This window comes from Orcinus orca, chromosome 8 (assembly GCF_937001465.1).
Source record: "Orcinus orca chromosome 8, mOrcOrc1.1, whole genome shotgun sequence".
Classification (NCBI taxonomy): Eukaryota; Metazoa; Chordata; class Mammalia; order Artiodactyla; family Delphinidae; genus Orcinus; species Orcinus orca.
In genome coordinates this window covers 39721236-39740332 of record NC_064566.1, presented here as the reverse complement: position 1 = coordinate 39740332, position 19097 = coordinate 39721236, and the positions used below count along the sequence as shown (strand labels likewise).

The 19097-nt window shown below is 37.7% G+C and overlaps 1 protein-coding gene across 1 annotated transcript in view; it reads right to left on the bottom strand.

The window, feature by feature from the left end:
* The window catches only part of SOX6 (SRY-box transcription factor 6), a 621353-nt gene that overhangs the window by 81746 nt on the left and 520510 nt on the right, over nt 1-19097 (bottom strand). The window contains exons 12-14 of the mRNA XM_049713139.1: nt 12996-13145; nt 6566-6791; nt 3354-3541 (exon numbers count right to left, since the gene is read on the bottom strand). Of these exons, the coding sequence (XP_049569096.1) occupies nt 3354-3541; nt 6566-6791; nt 12996-13145 (564 nt within the window). The remainder of the gene's footprint in view (nt 1-3353; nt 3542-6565; nt 6792-12995; nt 13146-19097) is intronic.

The following is a 19097-nucleotide window of genomic DNA, read 5'->3' as shown; positions in this document are numbered from 1 at the left end:
TCTTTCCTCCATATGAATTTTAAAAAGTCAATGAGAAATACTTAAAATTAACCTGTAGTATTTGAAGTTAATAGAGTCTTAAGCTTGAACTTCAACCAATGATATAAATTCAACCATATAGGGTCACTGTGTCAGACAAAGAGAGAGAGTCACTGCAGGAAGCAAGGGATGTCCAGTGTCAATTTACTCCTAGGTTTAGTGCAAACCTATCAGGATGCTGCTAGTCTAAGCCTGCTTAATGTGACGGGGGAGCTTCACTGAAAGGCACAGTTGCTGCAACAATATGGAATTTATTTCTTATTTTCCCCCCAAGCTAAATGGCATATACACATTCTGTTTTAAATATTCGCTATGTTAATATTCCAAACAAAAATTTCTAGGTGCATTTTTCAAAGAAATATCTCATTCATAACATTAATCAAAGGCAAATGAGTCTTCATAATTTAAAAACAAGTATGATTATTTAAATAAAATAACTTGGTTTTTTGTGGAATAAAGTTTCTAAAATGTATTAATTCTAAATATATTTATTTAGCCCAGTGATTTTTCAACTAGGGGTAATTTTGTCCTCCCTCCCCCAATAGGGGACATTTAGCAATGTCTGGAGACATTTTCGGTTGTCACAAAAGGAGTGGTGCTACTACTGGCATCTAATGAGTAGAGGCCAGATTAGCCACCCATGACAAAGAATTCTCCAGCCAAAAACGCCAATAACGCTGAGGCTGAGAAACCGTGATCTAACTTAATAAATCTGAAGTTGCCATAGTTTTGTGCATCAACTCAGTTAGAAAGGAGTTTAACTATGTGAGTTGGTCAATATGCCAACTTCTGAAAAATCTAACTCTGTTTCCTTCTGCTGACCCTTCCATTATTATGTGAGGAGCTCATATCTGTGACAAAATAGTACATTTGTTCTATATATTCAAAGATCACCCATAGTTTAGTCTACAAGTTATGGGAAACATAAGAAAGTGCCTACTCTGTACCAGGAGCTTTGCTAGGTATATTCATATATATCTTATTTCATTGTAACCCAGATTACTACCCTCACATTACAGATGAAGAACTTGAGATTCAGAGAAGTTATTCAACTTACCAAATATCACACAGCTGGTAAGTGACAACTCGGTGCCTACCATTCCAAGTGAGAATATATAGTTTCAAACTCATTAATACTTTCTTGCATATGCAAAGAAAACTTCTGAATCATTATGATAGTTAATGGGGTGAGGAGGGTAATTAGCTTTTGACCGTGTATCTGTCTGTATTATTAGAATTTTCAGTAAGCATATACTACTGTCATTTGAAAACTCATACATTTTAAAAGACTCAGTTAAACAAATCACTAACATTCTTCTCATATTAATTTTAGGATTAACCATTGACAAAACTATAAGGTAGGAGATGGTCTCTGGTGCATGTACCCATTCTCTTGCTTTTAACCCAATTTCCCACCCAGTATCCCTATGCCAAAATGTGTTTACCTATCTAGGTCCCCCAAAAATATCTTACAGTTATTCACATTAAGATTAAATATGTTACTATTTCATGGTGCTCACTGAGTATAGTATAGTGTCTTAGGTCAAAAGATTGACTGTGTTTATCTCTAGTATCAGAGTGGTAGAAAAGGTTTGGGGGCAAGGCTTTTCTTTTCTTGTGGTCCTGAAACCTTACTGTATATGTAACCATCTACTGAGGCAGTTCTTAAAGAGGGGCTCTGCTCTGTGAGCCCACTGCCAAAGATGGAGCACTTAATGGGGAGTGGGGCACCTAAGGGACTGAGCAGATCCGGTGACTGGCATGTGCATAGCAGGTCCCCAATATATAAAAGTTTATGGCTTAACCAACACCAAAAGACCCACCATTCCCCCAGACAGTTTCTCTCTTACCTGGTGTGAACCTCCCGCCAAGAGATCAATCAAGGTGGAGGAGGGAGGAGGCAAATAATGATTAATTTAACATATTATATATTTATATAATCTGTCTATTTATCTATAGGAAATGGGGTCTTTGCAGATATAATCAAGTTAAAATAAGGTCACACTGGATTAGGGTGGACCCTAAATCCAATGACTGACGTCCTTATAAGAAGAGGGAGATTTGGAGACGGGGGACATACACAGAGGGAAGATAGCCATGTGAAGAGGGAGGCAGAAACTGGAGCGATGCAGAGACAAGCCAAGGAATGGCAAGGATCATTCATTCATCAAATAATCAGAATTTTTCACCCAGCGTATGACAATAGTCTCTCAATTGGTCTGCCTATTTCCATTCTTAACCTCCTGCAGTCTGTTCTTGCACATTAGGCAGAATGATCCTTTTATATGTAAATCAGATCATGTCAATGCCCTGGACAAAACCAGTCTAGGAATTCCCATAGGACTCAGGTGAAACACAAAGCCTTTCCAAGGCCTACAGGTCTAACACACTCTACCCCAGGCTATCACTTTACTTCACGTCCCACTGCTCTCCCTTCCCTCAAGCTGCTCTTGCCACGCTGGCCTCCTTGTTGCTGGTCCTACACTCTAAGAGCTTCTAAGCTTATTGTTCCCACTGCCTGGATGCTCTTCATGTGGCCTGCACAGGGGTTCCTTCAGATCTTTCTACTCCGTAACACTTCCACAGAGTCCCTACCAACCTATTTAAAAGAACAATCCTGTAACTCCCTATTCCCTTAACTTGCTTCCATTTTTCTCATGGCATTGAGTCACCTCCTGATGTTATTGACATTACTCATTATGTATTTAACTGTTTATTATTTCCTCATCTGTGTTCCCCTATTAGAATGTAAGCTCTATAAGAACAGAGATTTTTGTCTGATTTGTTCACTGTTGTATCTCCGGTGCCTAGAACAGTGTCTATTACAGAATAAGCACTCGATAAATAATTTGTTGAATCAAAAAATAAATGAATGCATTTTGTAAGTTGCTTTGTTTTCTATTTTGCCCAGGCAGATAGGAAGCTTAGTAATAGATTGAATGATGAGTCATGGTAATGTATTAGCCTTCACTGTGAGCATATATGCTTCTTCCTTTTTAAATATTCTGATAGTCTTGTAACCTCATACATCCCCTTTATTATAAGATATTTCTAAATCTTTTGGAATGGGACAGATAAACACCAATAGACAGGTAGGTTGGGTGCCTGGTTGGGTACCTGGGAGGCGACCCACACTAAGTGGGAAAGGGTGTATTTGTTAATCAGCACTAATGATTAAGTGTGATGCAAGAAAGCCCTCAAGCTAGGACCCCAAATCTTTGGCTGCAGTTTGATGCTTGGGAGCCTGGAAAGAGCCAGATAAAAATGAGTCAATGGGTCTAGCAGAGCCAGAGAAGGAGGGAAGCAAGTTTTACCTTTTCATTCCTGCAGTTGTTCAGCCCCATATTATTCATGGTAGACAGTTTCCCATCAACACCATGCGGCTGTTGCTGCTGTTGCTCCCGCTGGATCTGTTCGCGCATCTTCCGAGCCTCCTGAATAGCTTTCATCACCGTATCCTGATCCCCAAACAGGGCAGGGGAGTTGAGACTGGACAGGATATCTGCATATACAGGATGCATTATTAGAGGCTTGTAAGGTTAGACTCTTAAAAAATACTGCTACTACCCACTCCCCTGTATAATACCACATTCTCTGAAGAAGGAAGAGACACATTTGCTATTAAGAAAACTGCAATACAGCACAGAAATCCAGGGTAACGAGCTGTGCTGGGGTTTTTTTAGCCCTCGGAGGACCAGCGTTTCAGTTTATCTGGGTTCTGTCAACACAACTCCTCACAGATGAAGGTTCCTAGATTCATATATATATATATATATATATATATATATATATTCTGGATATATCTAACAATTAGTGGGGCAGTAGTGGTGAAGAAAGGGGTGGGGATGGATGCAGAGACATCTGTGCAGGCTGACCATTATATCTGGTGTGCTAATACAGGAAAGTTGTTTCTGGCCCAGCCAAAAAAAATCTGGGAGGCTACATGTGTCCTTCAGCAGATATCTGTATCTGTGTGTTCATATGTCCACTGCAGGAGAGAAGGGGTGGGAAGGAACATACCGCACTCTCTGTTCCCCAATCACTGGCTGGTTAATGAAGCATTCTACTCATCATGCTGCCTCAGTTATTTACTAAGAGAATGACAACCCATTTCCTACCCCCAACTGGAACACCCACTGTTGTCGGTTCCCTGTCTTCGTGATAGTAAGGCTGTATGTGTGGGAATGGATTTCACATAAGTATACAGCTTCAAATAAAGTGAAAACATTTACTTTCATTATATTCCATGCAACACAGAAGGACAAAATTCAAAATTAAACTAATTTTCCTCCATATCTTGCATTTTACTGTAGGTTAAAATTAATACTTTAGATGAGGCTTTCCAATTTTAGGCAAAAAGAAGGCAATTGCTTGCTGACTGATAGATTTCAGCTGCTGTGATAAAGTTTAATGAGATCAGCTTGCATGTATCCTGGTATGAGCATTTCATAGCACATGCATGTGTGTGTGTGTGTATGTGTGTATATCTGTGTGTGTGTGCACACACCTCACAGAGACAGAAGGGACAGAGGAAATCAGACTACAATCAAGCTCACATCACACGTCTATGTGTGTGCAGTGCATGTGTGTATGTACTTGAGTTTAGAAAATATCACCAACACTATCTATGGAAAAGTTCTAGAAAGTTAAACAGCCACTTTTTAGGATATAGAAAACCCATATCTTTTGCTCTGAAGCTTTTCTGATTAAAAAAAAAATTCTATCCAGTATTGTCTGGACAAGAGTGCTATTACTTCAGCTCATTTCTAGCTCACGATCTAAAGAATACGCTCTGCTGAGGTATAAACTCCCATAAGAGCAGGGCCTGTGAAACAGTCGTCTTTGTCCCTCACAATGCTCAGTACAGAAGACAAATGCTTTCCAAACAAAATTCAGAAGTGGATTATAGGAGGGCCATTTCAAGATCAAGCCTATTATTTATCCTCATGTTGGCTTTTTTTCCCCCTCATCTCACGACTTTCAACAATTCAGCAATCATATTCACATGCTGGAAATGATTCATTTCTCTTTCCCACAGCAATCCCACTGACTTGGAGTGAAAACCTCTGGGCCCCTGAAAGAGGCATCCTAACTCAAAAAGAGAATAGGCTGCTGTATAGATCCTAATGTCCCCAATTTCAATGAGGAAGATTTACATCTCATCATCAGAAGATTCACTTAGATTCAGCATAGCTCAGCATATATTCCAACTGTGAGTTTATAAAAAGAGCACTGAGTTATATGTCAGAGGACCTGGATTCTAGTTTTGACTCTGCTAATTAATACCTACATGGCTGTGGGCAAGTCATTTTAACTGTAAGACCACAATTTATTATACAATGAGAGTAATAATAATATACTACCTAACTCATTGGATTATTGTGTAAAATAAAATGAAATAAGATAGGCAAAATGGTTTTTTAAATTGTAAATGGCTACACTTACACATTATTTTATTTATTACAGGAAGCAATTCAGGCTATAGGATTCAACAACACAAGGAAGGTAATATGGTGAAGAAATGCTAGTTCTAGTCCTTAATCCCTTTGAAATTTTGTGTCTTTATTTGAAAATTAAGAGACTTATAGAGCATAGTAACAATAATGTTCATATTTATTTGGCTGTCTGCTACTACATGCTTTCGTGCTTTCGCAATTACTGTCTCATTCCACATGTATATGTAAATGTGTTGCTATTCGGTTGTCCAGTCTTTTTAAATTGCATGCCTTCTGGGTGCCAGATACCATGTTAGGCACTTTATATATTTTTTCTCTTTTAATTCTCATAACAACCTATGAGCTAGGTAATAATATTTCCCTTCCAGATATTAGGAAACTGAGTTCAAAAATATTAAATAATTTTCACAGGGTCACATAGCTAGTAAGTAAAAGCTCTCTCTCAGTCCAAGTCTGCCTGATGCCAAATCCCATTTTTTTCTCTATACTTCTCATACCTGGGTATGAATATCCCTAGAGATACCTGGCAATACATCAGAGAATGTAAGGAGGCAGAGGATCACTATGACATATCTTACTAGACATTAACTTTATTTCATATGATGGCAATCAAGTGTGTCATTCATATTTGCTTCAATGCAAAACTGATATGGGATAAGATGTAAAATTCACAAACATTTTACAAAGAAAATATAAAATGTCAAATAAATTTTGGACTTTTGGCAGGCAGCTTTTAGGCCAGCTTCCTTTAGGCCCTTGGAGGGTTCATGTTCACTCTTAATCTGCCTAGAGTTGCTTCAGCGGCAAAGCACTGACCAAACACAGAAATTTCTAAGTCTGTGAGTGTTGGATCTAACTCATCATCATCTGAAGAACCCATCCCAGCAGGATTTATATTATAACCTTTTCTAAAAGTTCTAGTCACCCAAGACACTGTAACTGGGTTATGTTTCAGTAGAAAAGATTTTACTTTTACTTTATTTAATACTTTCACTTTTTTTTTTCTTGGACTAAGGAACACTTTGGAAACAAGAATCAGTCATCAGTAAACATGTTTTGCTTTCTTTTACCTAATTCATAAGTCTCTTCCTGGTGTTGACCTTTCCATTTACCTAAAGAGGATCCTCTTCCCAAGCTTCCTCCAATGGGGCTGGGGATGCTGCTTTTGTTAGGCAGGTTGACAGGGCTGGTTTTGCTGGCTGGAAAGAGGCTTTGGGTGGGAGATGTTGGAGACTTTACAGGCTCAGCTGTCTTGGGTCGGGATGAGAGATTCAGCGGCTGTGCTGCTGCTTCATCCTGCAAGTTTACCATAAATAATTATTTATTTTTAAATGAAGCACATTATCACTTAGTAAGCCACAGTTATTTTATACCTCAGAGACAATGCCACATTCTCCTGCAATAATAACAAAAGAAGCTAATGATCTACCTCCTTGAAGATTCATCAGAAGGAAACCTCATTAATTTCCCTGTGTTATGTTTCTATTTACATTAACTGTGTAGTTGGATCACTCTTTTTGCCGAATTAAAATCTGAATTAGCTCACATTACAGCTTAATTTCCTAATGTGTTTTCAGGGATCTAAATTAACCTAGGGCATTTACAAAGAATTATTTAAAATTTCAGTAGCTCTGTAGTGCTTCTGTGTTATTCTCTCTGAAAAGTTCCTGGAACTATAAATAGGCTCGGCCACTAATTTTTTAATATATATTTTAAATCAAACAATAGCAAGTACTTTAAAAATGGAAACACAAAGCCTTCCTCTGCTCTTCTGGGCCTTTGCCCAGGGAGCCGCATGCCACAGCATGGCTTCTATGTGGCTTCCTGGGTGTGGGCACTCTTCATGGTCTATATTCTGGTCTCTATTTATGTTTAAAATTAATTTTTGCAAAGAGCAAGCACACATTATAATTATGTTTTACATACCATGCTATATACAATTTATTTTTCATGTCTAAAGTGATGTCTCTTTATATTCTTTGCTACATATATTTACAGAATGTCTATTTTAAGATTTCTATACTGAGCACAGTATTCAAATACCTGGCTTGTAACTCTGGTTTTAGCAGGAGCTTGAAAGCTAAGCTCCTCACCTTTATTTTGTTTCATTTATCCTGCCACAAAACACCCTTAACAACACTTCCATCATTCTAGAAATTTAATTGTAATATGAGCATATTCATTTAAATGTTCAGTTTTAAAATCTGCATTATTGTGTTTAAAATAAAATTGTCATCAAATGTTAACTCCTGTTTTGCTTCTGAGAAGACACAGAGAACTTGCTTTTAATGTTATTGTTTAAAACACACAGTAGAGCTTGGAAACTGAACTTTCTCCCCTGCGGCAAACATGTGACCTCTCTGGGCTCGATTTCTTCATCTATAGAAAAAATGGTCTGATTCTAGCTGATCTCTAAGGTCTCTCCCAGTACTAATGGTCACTGTTTAAGCGGGAACAAAAAGGGATGCCAGAAAACAGTACTCAGGAAGGAGGATTAGAAAGAGAAAACGAAAATAACATGCACAGAGGAACCTTTATGTACTAACACCGTGCTAGACGTTTTCACAAATATTAGCTCATTTAACTACCAATAACTCTATGAGGCTGGGCAGTAGTATTCTAAATTTACAAAGGAAGAAGCAGTCAGAGTGATAAAATGACTGTCCAAAGTCATACGTGGAGGGACAAAATTTGAATTATAGTTTATTGGGCTCCAAATCCCAGGCCCTTTTTCTACTAAACTATCAGCTAAAATAAGTCACTTGATAATGTAGGGATACCCTAGCTTTATTCTGTTGTTTTGTTTGTTTGTTTGTCTTGGTAGGAAATAAGTAATCTGGCACATCTATGGTGCAATGCACTTTTATCTCTATCCAGACATAGGATAGGTTCTCAGGAAACATAGTTGTATCCATTACAAATGTCAAAATTATCTGATATGCTTAATTACAATTTACTTGCCTTTGCTCTGAACTCAAAGGATATTAGACTAGTTAGTTCCTTTACTCCTATCTAAATAATAGTGATTTATAAACTAGGTGTTTAGTTAGTTTTCTCCACATTTCTTTTACTTGGGGTTTACCAAGCTTCATAAGGTACCTGAGTTCAGAGTTTTCCTCAAATCTGGAAAAATTTCAGCCATTACTTCTTCAAATATATTTTTCTGTCCCTTCCTTCTCCTCCTGGGGCTCCAGTTGCATATATGAGGCCATTTGATGTTCCACAGCACTGATAGTCTTTTTTCTATGTATTTCATTTTGGACAGTTTCATTGTTATGTCATCAAGTTCACTAGTCTTTTCTTCTATAATATCTAATCTGTTGCTATTGCAAAACAGTACTAATCCAGAGTACTTTTCATCTCAAACACTGTATTTTTCATCTCCAGACATTCAATATAAGTTTTCCATGTCTTGTCCTATAATATTCATGTTTTCCTCTATATTCTTGAATATGTGGAGTTTATAACACCTGGTTTTACTCAGTTTTGAATATTAGGCAAACTTCACATATATTATGGGTTTGGTTCCAGACCACTGCAGTAAATCAAGTATCACAATAAAGTGAGTCACATGAATTTTTGGTTTCCCAGTCCATATAAAACTTACGTTTATACACTACTGTAGTCTATTAAGTGTGCAATAGCATTATGCCTAAAAAAACAACGTATATACCTTAATTAAAAAATACTTTATTGCTAAAAAAATGCTAACCATCATCTGACTATGCAGGGTTGCCACCAACATTCAATTTGTAAAAAGTGCAATAGCTGTGAAGCACGATAAAATGAAGCTCAATAAAAAAGGTTATGGGACTTCCCTGGTGGCACAGTGGTTAAGAATCTGCCTGCCAATGCAGGGGACAAGGGTTCGAGCCCTGGTCCGGGAAGATCCCACATGCCGCGGAGCAACTAAGCCTGTGTACCACAACTACTGAGCCTCTGCTCTAGAGCCCGCGAGCCATGACTACTGAGCCTGAGCGCCACAACTACTGAAGCCCACGTGCCTAGAGCTTGTGCTCTGCAACAAGAGAAGCCACCGCAATGAGAAGCCCGCGCACCGCAACGAAGAGTAGCCCCCACTCTCCACAACCAGAGAAAGCCCACACGCAGCAACAAAGACCCAACACAGCCAAAAATAAAAATATATAACTTTATAAAAAATAAATAAATAAAAAAGGTATGACTGTATATTCTAATTTATTATTTATTCTTATAATTCAGTAATTGCCATTTCCACCAACAATGCCACTGAGCATGGGAAGCACCTATTAACTCCCAGTCAAGTCAGTCCCTTTCCACAATGGCAGGCCTGTTGTTGGTCCTCACAGCCTGTCCTGGCCCAAGAGAAACTTTGTGGGTGAACAGGAGCAGATATGCTTACCTCTTCACTTGGCTATAGTTGGAAGTCCCTTATAAGAGCTGTTTTTACTGTCTTATCTACTAATTCTATCATCTGTGTTATTTTGGGGGTTGTTTCTAATGATTGATTATTCTTTTCATCATTGTTCATATTTTCTTGCTTCTATGAAAGCCTGGTAATTATTGAATACATGCTCCACATTGTGAATTTTACAGTGCTGGGTTTCATAGTTTGTATATTCCTTTAAGTATGTGTGGACTTTGTTCTGAGACACGGAAAGCCTTACTAAGCTTACTTTTAAGCTTTGTTAGGCAGGTCCAGAGCAGTCATTAATCTAGGGATAATCTGGCCCCACTAGTGAGGTAATACCCTGCTGGGGACTCTACTTGGTGCCCACGTGTCAAGTGATCTTTCCAGTCTGGCCAGTGGGAACACAAATCATTCTCAGTTTTTTGGGAACCTTGCAATGGTTTTGTCTGCTACATCTGGTCTTTTTCCCTGACCTCAGGTAGTTTCCTCACATGCAGTACTCAGCTAAATACAGGGGAACCTTCTGCAGATTTCCAGTGCTCTCTCTATATATACAGCTCCCTCCTCTGGTACTCTACCTCACAAGTTCCATCTACTTGGCATCCTTAAACTCTGAACTCTTGTCTCTCTACTCGGGAAGCCTTCCAAACTGCATGTGGCTACACGTCCCGCCCCACCCGCCCGCCCCCGCACTATTGCCTGGAAATTCTCTCTAGACAGTAAGATGGAACAACTGTGTGGCTTGCCTCACTTGTTTCTCTTCTATCAGGGGTCACTGTCCTGTACGCCTACTGGAAATGTCTGAAACTACTGTTTTATATATTGTGTCTTGAGTTTTACTTGTTTAAGTTTGGAGAGTAAGTAAATCCCTGTTCCTCCATAATGGTTTAAAATGGAAATCTTCTAGGTTTCTTTTAGGATCTCTCTCGGTATACAACCAGATAGTTCAGTTACAACCACTACTACCACCCACCACCATCTTCTTTATTAGCATCAGATTATCATCAACGTCATCGCTATACTAACATTTATGGAATAGTCACTATATTCTAGAAGATGTATTATCTCATTTAAGACCCGTAAAAATATTAACTTCCATTTTACAGAGGCAAAAACTAAGGCTGAAAGAAGTAACTTGCCCAAGGTGACACATCTAGTAAAAGTGACAGAACTGACATTTGAACAGAAACATCCTTACTGCTGATGTTGACAATTATAGCAAATAAAAATTCTGGGGGAAAAAAGGAAAGGAAGACCATCTATTTTTATTTTTGTTACCTTCAGCTAACAATGCCCTATGTCACATAGTCGTGTTATGTACAGAGGGAAAGAATGACTACAGAGAGAAACATGAAATATTTTAGTGACCATAATTCTTTCAATTAGCAAAATATAAGATTATTTTCAGAACTTCTGTAATAATAGGTAGGAGCTATTTTAAAAATTTAAAACATTTGCTTTATGTCTTGGTCTATATATTTTTACTCACACATACAATAAACAGTCTAATAAGTATAATAAATGCCTCCTTTGTTATTAACATAAAGTATAGTCAAGTCAAATTATATAGAGAACTCCCTAAGAATTTGCATGTGGTCAAGTGAGTAATAAAATTCAGTTGGCCCACAAAACTGGAATGGTAAAAGCAAATAGAAACTTGAATCTAACCAGGGAACATTTTACTCATCCAGTAAAGGCTTGGTTTGGTGCAGTTCCATTTGGCCAACCCACTTATAAAATGACTTTTTCATGTTAAAATATCTAATACTCAATACCTCAAGTCACTGATGTTTGCTATGCTTATACTCCAACAACTATAATTAAACAAAGTGCCTTGGTTTGAGTGGTAGTGTTCTCTTATTCACAAAAAGAAACTCTTGGAACACAAAATAAATAGTCTGTTTCCATAAGTTAATACTATCTTATTAAATGTAAACCGCCTATTGTCATATCTCAATATTTCTAACAACAAAGCATAAATGTTCATCTACTTCTTTGGAGAATCTAAAGGCATGGGTGGCATTAAATTAATTCCTTTGGGTGGGCACTGGCAGAACTATCCATCCTAATTATGTTTACTTTTTTTATCTTTGGTATTTGGGATCCATATTTTTTAAGGGCTTTTCTGAAATCTCAAAGTCCCTACCTGTAAGTTTTAGAAAATAAAACCATTTCAGTAATTCTGTGGCCTTCAATGCTGTTTTGTTGGCCTTAGATGTTTCCCATGTAATGAGTTAAAAATAATTGCAAAATTTCTCCAAGTGCAGTACTTTGGGCACATTACAATAATACATCTGTGCTTAACATATCCCGCAAAGTAGGTAAGTCAGTGATACAAAACAATTGTTTCTTTGAGCTGTCTGAATTTGTTAATTCAATACAGGAAGCACAGGCAATCGCAAAAGCCTGTAAGTACCAGCTGCAGCACAAAGTTAGACTGGATCATCAATTCCCCTCTGTCACCAAGCACCTCCTGGCTACCCCATTTTAAGACACTGAAAATCAGTGAGGAAAGGATCTATTAATGTTTCAGTCATAACTTGGGCAATCCTGTTTATCCTATCACAGCTATATATGGCATCAAAGCATGATTACGTTATGACACCACTCATTCCTCAGAGCCACCACATTTATAACTATTTTTGAAGGAGAGAGCTTTATCAACAAACCATATAAAGTCTAGCACTGGGTTCTATTTTGTCAATCTAAAGTTTTGAGATCCTCCTCCTCTAGCACTGTAAGTTGGCTCCCCACCTGTTTAAGGAAGTTAGAGAGAAGTGTCACAAGACTATGACAAAGACTGGTAATAAAACCATGGCCATTCATGCCAACGAACATTAAAATATAAACGCCAGAATCCAAAGGGGAAAAATCCTTGAGAAGTAAGTATGCAGATATAGGTGAAGATCTCACAATATGGCACTATTGTTATCAAAAGGGAAACACCTGTTTCTCAGTGCTCAATCATGAAATTTACAATAAAGAGGAGCATTTTGGGGTTCCTTTAGGCTGTTTTGCTTCCTGCCGTTTATTCCCAACACAGCCTGGTTCACTACCTTTCTTGTGAAGCTATTTTCCAAACTGTTTCCATAATCCTGCAAAGTAAATACCTTAACTTGAGTTACAGGGCTGGTCCCTCTCTTTTCATTTTTTATCCCAGTAGGTGAGACTGCCCCTGCTGTGTTTGGTGGCTGTGGAGTTGATGGCATCTTTGCTCCAGGTGACACCTGCATGCTGGCCAGCTGAGCGGCATAGAGCTGCTGCAAAAGAGGGAAGACAAACATCATCTCTTTAAATGCAGCTGAAATGGAGTTTCAAAAAAAACTTACCGTATTGTTAGATAATTGTTTCTCTGACAGCTTTGCAATTTCTCTTTCACTATTTTAAAAGAGGAAAATGAAAGAGAATAAACAGTATAACAGAAAGAAAGAGCAATGATATGGGAGTCATTATTCTGTTCCTGGTCCTTCTAGAAATAAGTTTATGACCCTAAACAAAGGATTGAATTGCTCTAGGACTCAATGTCTTCAATCACACAAAAAGGAATTTGACTAAATGGTCTCAAATATTCTTCCTAGTACCTAAAATCTTCATAAAAGTTCTTTAAAAGTCGGTATGTCCATTCATGTAATTTTAATATTCATGAACTAAGAAACTGATCTAAACTTTCCTAGGGATTTCTGGGAGAACATCATTCTAATCCAATACTGACTAAACTTCTCTGGGGATGCTGACCCTTCTGGATGATAAGAGTGCTGCCCTCAAGATCCCTGAGGCCCAATGCCAGTCCCTCCTTCCTCAGGGTCTTATTTCTATGCAGCATATAACATAATCCAAAAGAGAATATAGCCAGATCTGTGGGGGAAAAAAATCAAGCTTCTTTTTCCTAGCACAGGATGTGAAATCCTTAACTGTAGAGTTATTAGCTTTGGGGTGAAATTGGTGATAAATGAATGTGTTAATCTGCTATGGCTAACCAGAATTCAGATACCTCAATTTTAACAGAATTTCATGCTTGAAAATGCCATTCAAATATCTTCTTTTCTTCTTATCATCAAGAATTAAGCCATCAAGATTATGACTACCTTAATAGTCATATTTCTATCATAATAAATAGAAAGCTTCCTAGTTCATTAACCACAGAGAAAATAGCTCAAACTTTGCCATATTAGTAGGGGAGGAAAAACAGGTGGTTTGTATGTAATTTCCAGCATTACTATCATTCAGATGGACAAATAAAAAAAATTACAGACCTTTCAGCACATGTAATTAAATGAAAGCTTAATAAAGAATAACTTGCAAGAGCCAGATGTGCTTATGTCATGATTGTTGCTTTCTTTGGACCAATTTTTCTAATGTAACAAGCCTCTAAAGAAATTAAAGTTTCATAATTCTGTATGTGCAATGACTCAGTGGCAAGAAAAATTCACAAGTAAGAGTCAGTCAAACTGCTAGAACTTCGGGGGAAAGAAAGGACTATCTTGTTTCCTTTTTCCTTGTTTCCTTTTATATCTTTTTCCTTTAAAATCCATCCAGGTGTCTTCAAAGGGAGTGGGGCGCGGGGGTGGGGGGTGGATGCTGGGCCAGTGAAGAAAAGTCCTACACTGAACGGAGGGGAAAAGTACTGGCTATATGGTGGCTGGTATCATGACCAATATGCCTTACTATTGAGTATTAAAGAGTCAGGAAATCTTCGAGAAACAAGAGTCCTTAGACATCATTTATGCCTTCATTTTACCTCATGATTCACAAGATCAGAAGAAAGTCAATTTGACTCAATCTTGAGTCCTTCAAGGAACTTCAATTAGTGAAGAAAAGCAGAAAAACAAATCTTTGGACACAAATCTATTTTTTAAAAGGCTGACTAAATTCAGAAATCCTTCAAAATAATTGAACAATATAGTTGCCTTGGAGAAACAGAGTAGCGTTCATTGCTCCCTCTGAAGTTTCGACAATCATCTATTTTACATCCCGTTCTAAAGGCTTGTACCTAAGAGAGGCAAGCTGCCTTAGAACTGTTGATTCCTCGGAATTCCTTGTGCCTTCTGGATACTGATATGTTAGAGGCAGGAAGAAGTAAAGCCACAGTCTGTAAAACTCACAGACCTGGGTAAACTGGACAGTAGAATATCAGATAAGATTTAGTAGAATGAGCCTTGAAATAGAAATCAGAAATTAGAGTCCAATGCAGAGATAGAAAGTGCTCATGAAAATAAAAATTTTCACATTCTGCCTAACAAAATATATTAGTTTAGATAGAAGTATAGAGCTTTTCAGATTGAAGACCTTAGATCTGACTTGGAGAAAAGAATGCCATTCATTGAATAGGCATAGGTTTACAGAACAATTTCACAAATAGCTCATCTTCTAAGCAAACATTAATTGAATATGTTCCATATGCCAGGCTCTGTATTAGGAGCTGAGGAGGATTCAAAGTCTTGGAACAAGCATATAGCTCTGGAGGAGATGGAAGATAAAGATCCTTAACAGTTGATTTGCACCTTCCCTGCAATGCTTATCCCTTTTCTTAACTTTGTGTTTAATTATGCACATGTCTTATCATGCTTGATAGACTGTAAGCTTACTGAAGTCATGATCAGCCTAATTATTATTATTTTTTTGTGGTACGCGGGCCCTTCACTGTTGTGGCCTCTCCCGTTGCGAAGCACAGGCTCCGGGTGCACAGGCTCAGCGGCCATGGCTCACGGGCCCAGCCACTCCGCGGCATGTGGGATCTTCCCGGACCGGGGCGCGAACCCGTGTCCCCTGCATCGGCAGGTGGACTCTCAACCACTGCGCCACCAGGGAAGCCCAACCTAATTATTTTTGAATGCCTAGCATCAACAATAGTGACTTGCAAATAAGAGATAACCAATCAATATTTTCTGAGTTAATGTGCTAAATATAAAATCCCTGGATGTTAGGGAGGAGAGATATTCTCTCTATAAATGAGGCAACAGCAGTAGTATACGATTATATTTATTGTAAATGTAATGAATAATTTCATGGTGTTGAGTTTTAAGAAATAAAAGGAAAATAAATTCAGTGCAAATTAAATTATACTGTTTTACAAGAAATTATTCTCTTGAAGTCATTTTTAGAATGTTGACTAGATAGCTCCTCAATAACTGCTAGCTTCACTAACCCATCTTACACTTTTCTAACACAAATTGTAGTATTAATTTTTCTTCTCAGCCTAGTTACTTATAAATTTAAAGTTTCCCTAAATGCTACTGCATCCTTTTCTGAAAGAATATAAAATACTAGTTATTCAAATAAATAGCTTTATAAGTTAGAAAACTCCTTTGCAAACTAATGGTTTAGGAAGGAAAAAGGTTAAACTCTGATTAACTATTACATAAGCATTTACAAAAGTCATTCCATGTAAGATTCTCAGAACACAGTTCATAGTCATAATGATGATAATAATATTAATTTCCAAACAACATTGAGGTTTAAAAAATCAACAATGCAGTAAAGCTTATAACAGGCTTAGCCAAAGTCCTTTAAACATTTATACTTTGGTGAAGACTGTTTTTGTAAGTATAGGTTCTTCCATTTCAATTTTGAAAAATGTTCAGTGGTTGTTTGGGATATTGAATTGTCTCTTTATCCAAAATATATAAAGACATGCAGAGCATACATGTAAAAATGAGCCTTGTTAAATATTTTTCAAAATTATAAAATCACTCATATTTTATAGGAGCACTTTAAGAAATGCTTTTACTATTTTATGGCTAAATAAACCCTACCTTTATTATTAGTTCAGTTTTAATAAAGTAGCCAGCACTAAAATTTTGGTAAGCTGAACAATAACATACTTAGTACCTGGAATTGAAAGGGGCTTAACAGATCATTTAGTCTAGTCTGACCTCTTCATTACACTGATAAGCTGAGGTCTAGAGAACAGAAGTAGCACGCCCAAGATCGTATAGTTAGTACTGGAGCTAGAATAAGAATTCTCTAGCTCTCATTCCAGCATTATCATTTAAAGTAGAAATGGATATATGAACCAACCTTGGTACTTTTCAAGCACATTTCCAGTACAGATGAAATTTTCAATGGCAAATCTTTATTAAATGTGTACTATTAACTAAACACTGTGCTAAACAATGGAGGTGCAACAACAAGCAGCTCAGAAATAGTCCCTGCCTTAATGGAGGTATTAAATAAATGCTTAGGTAGTAACTATGAATTACAGTTAGAATAAGTGCTGAGAAAGAAAAATATAGAATGTCAGGTGGCTGTCTAACAAAGGTATTTAATGTAGCCTGAAGGACTACAAGGATCAGAATAGCTTCTCTAAGGAAGTAATGCTTCAACAACTATCCATGTGGAAAGGTTGATAAAGAACACTCCAAAAAGAAGACACATCAATTATTATGGCTCTGAGGCAGGAAAGAAGGTAACGTTTTTCGATGAACTTAGAAAAGGCCAACATGGTGCGACTGCTGAGTGAGCATAGAGCGGCATGAGAAGAGGCGAAAGAGGGGTAGGGTCTTATCAGGCCACATTAATAATTTCAGACTTTATCCCCAAAAGAGAAGTACCTAGAAAGAGCAATGAACTAGAACCAAGACACAAAGACTCTCTTCTATGCTTGATCACTAACTCATTGACCAATCTTTTTTTTTCCGTTGCGGAGCACAGGCTCCGGACGCGCAGGCTCAGCGGCCATGGCTCACGGGCCCAGCCGCTCCGCAGCATGTGGGATCCTCCCGGACTGGGGCACAAACCCGTGTCCCCTGCATCGGCAGGTGGACTCTCAACCACTGCGCCACCAGGGAAGCCCCTTATTGACCAATCTTTTAAGCACAGGATTAAGAAAGTCCTATGAAGATCTCACAAACCCACAAATACATATTACCTCTAGTAGTTTCTGGAGTTCTGTGTCCTAAGACTAGCCTTGGATCCTAGTGACACTTTAATAACTAAGTCTGCTTAGATTCAGCACAAAACAGTAGGTCCTACCAACCAAACTCAGCCTTGTGGTAAAATTCTTGAGTGTCTTTGAGTACACACGCTGGCCTATGGCCAAGACCTAAGAAATGTTTTGTGTCAGGGTCATTTTACAACACTATTGTATTTGGGAAGAAAGGCATGCTTTTCCCCCCCAAGGAGTCAAATTTACGTCAAATTATAATGGATGGTGTCACAGTGCATCTAATATTTCCTATAATGTGAAATACATATATATTCTTTTATACCTGCTTTCTGTGATAAAATCACATAAGATCTCCAAAGGAGAGCACCATAAAAAAAAGGTGAAAGGCCTTTTATCCTCATAATCACGATTTTCACATAATCACTCATCCAGTCATCACCCCCATTCATTCGTGTGTTAATTCAACAAACATATATTGAGCACCAGCTCAGTCAGGTACTGTGCTAGGTATTTTACTTTATTATTTTATTTCATCTTCAAAATAGTTATATATGATAGGAATTATTATCTATTTTAGAGTCAGTCTCACTTTAAAGCCCATGTGCTTTCTGCTTTTATATGTTAAAATAAGCTATACAATGAATCACAATGAAACGCATTTCCTATTCCTAACCACCAGACAAGAATCACTGTCCAAGAAGAGAGATTCTGATATTGCTGCTCTTCTGAGCTCTTTTGACATCTTCCAGATGTCTCACAGCTACTTTTTCTAAAATGGCATTTCACAATCCTTAAATGGAGAAAGAAGAGTTAAGGGTAATACCAGCCACCTTGAAGGAGCAAGGGGCACAATTTTTAGCTAAACTCCCTGCTCCAACCAATCTTTGAGCCATAATAGAAGACGCCTGAAATACCCTAGTGACATGTTTATCAGACTGATAAAGTAAAGAGAACAATGCAGACTATGGGTAGAAATAGGAGAACTTGATAGAAAGAGAAATTGACAGGGGCTTTAAATTGGCACCAGTGTGCTCTAGTATATGGAAACCAAAGTAAAAAAGCAGGCACAACTTCACTTGCTGTATTCTTTTGGAGTAAATTCTCCTGTGTTTTGTCATTTCAATTAGAAAGGGCATTTTAAAGTGGCCTGTTGGAATCTGACCCAGAGAGAAAGAAAACAAAATTCTCCCTCAAATACAACTTGCCTATTGGTAGATAATGAAGAAAGGAAGAAAAGAGAAAAATGTTATTCTATAAAAACAGATTCAATAGGCACTAACTTGAAGATTTCAACTCTCACCTTTATATTTACCTGATTTGCTATGGT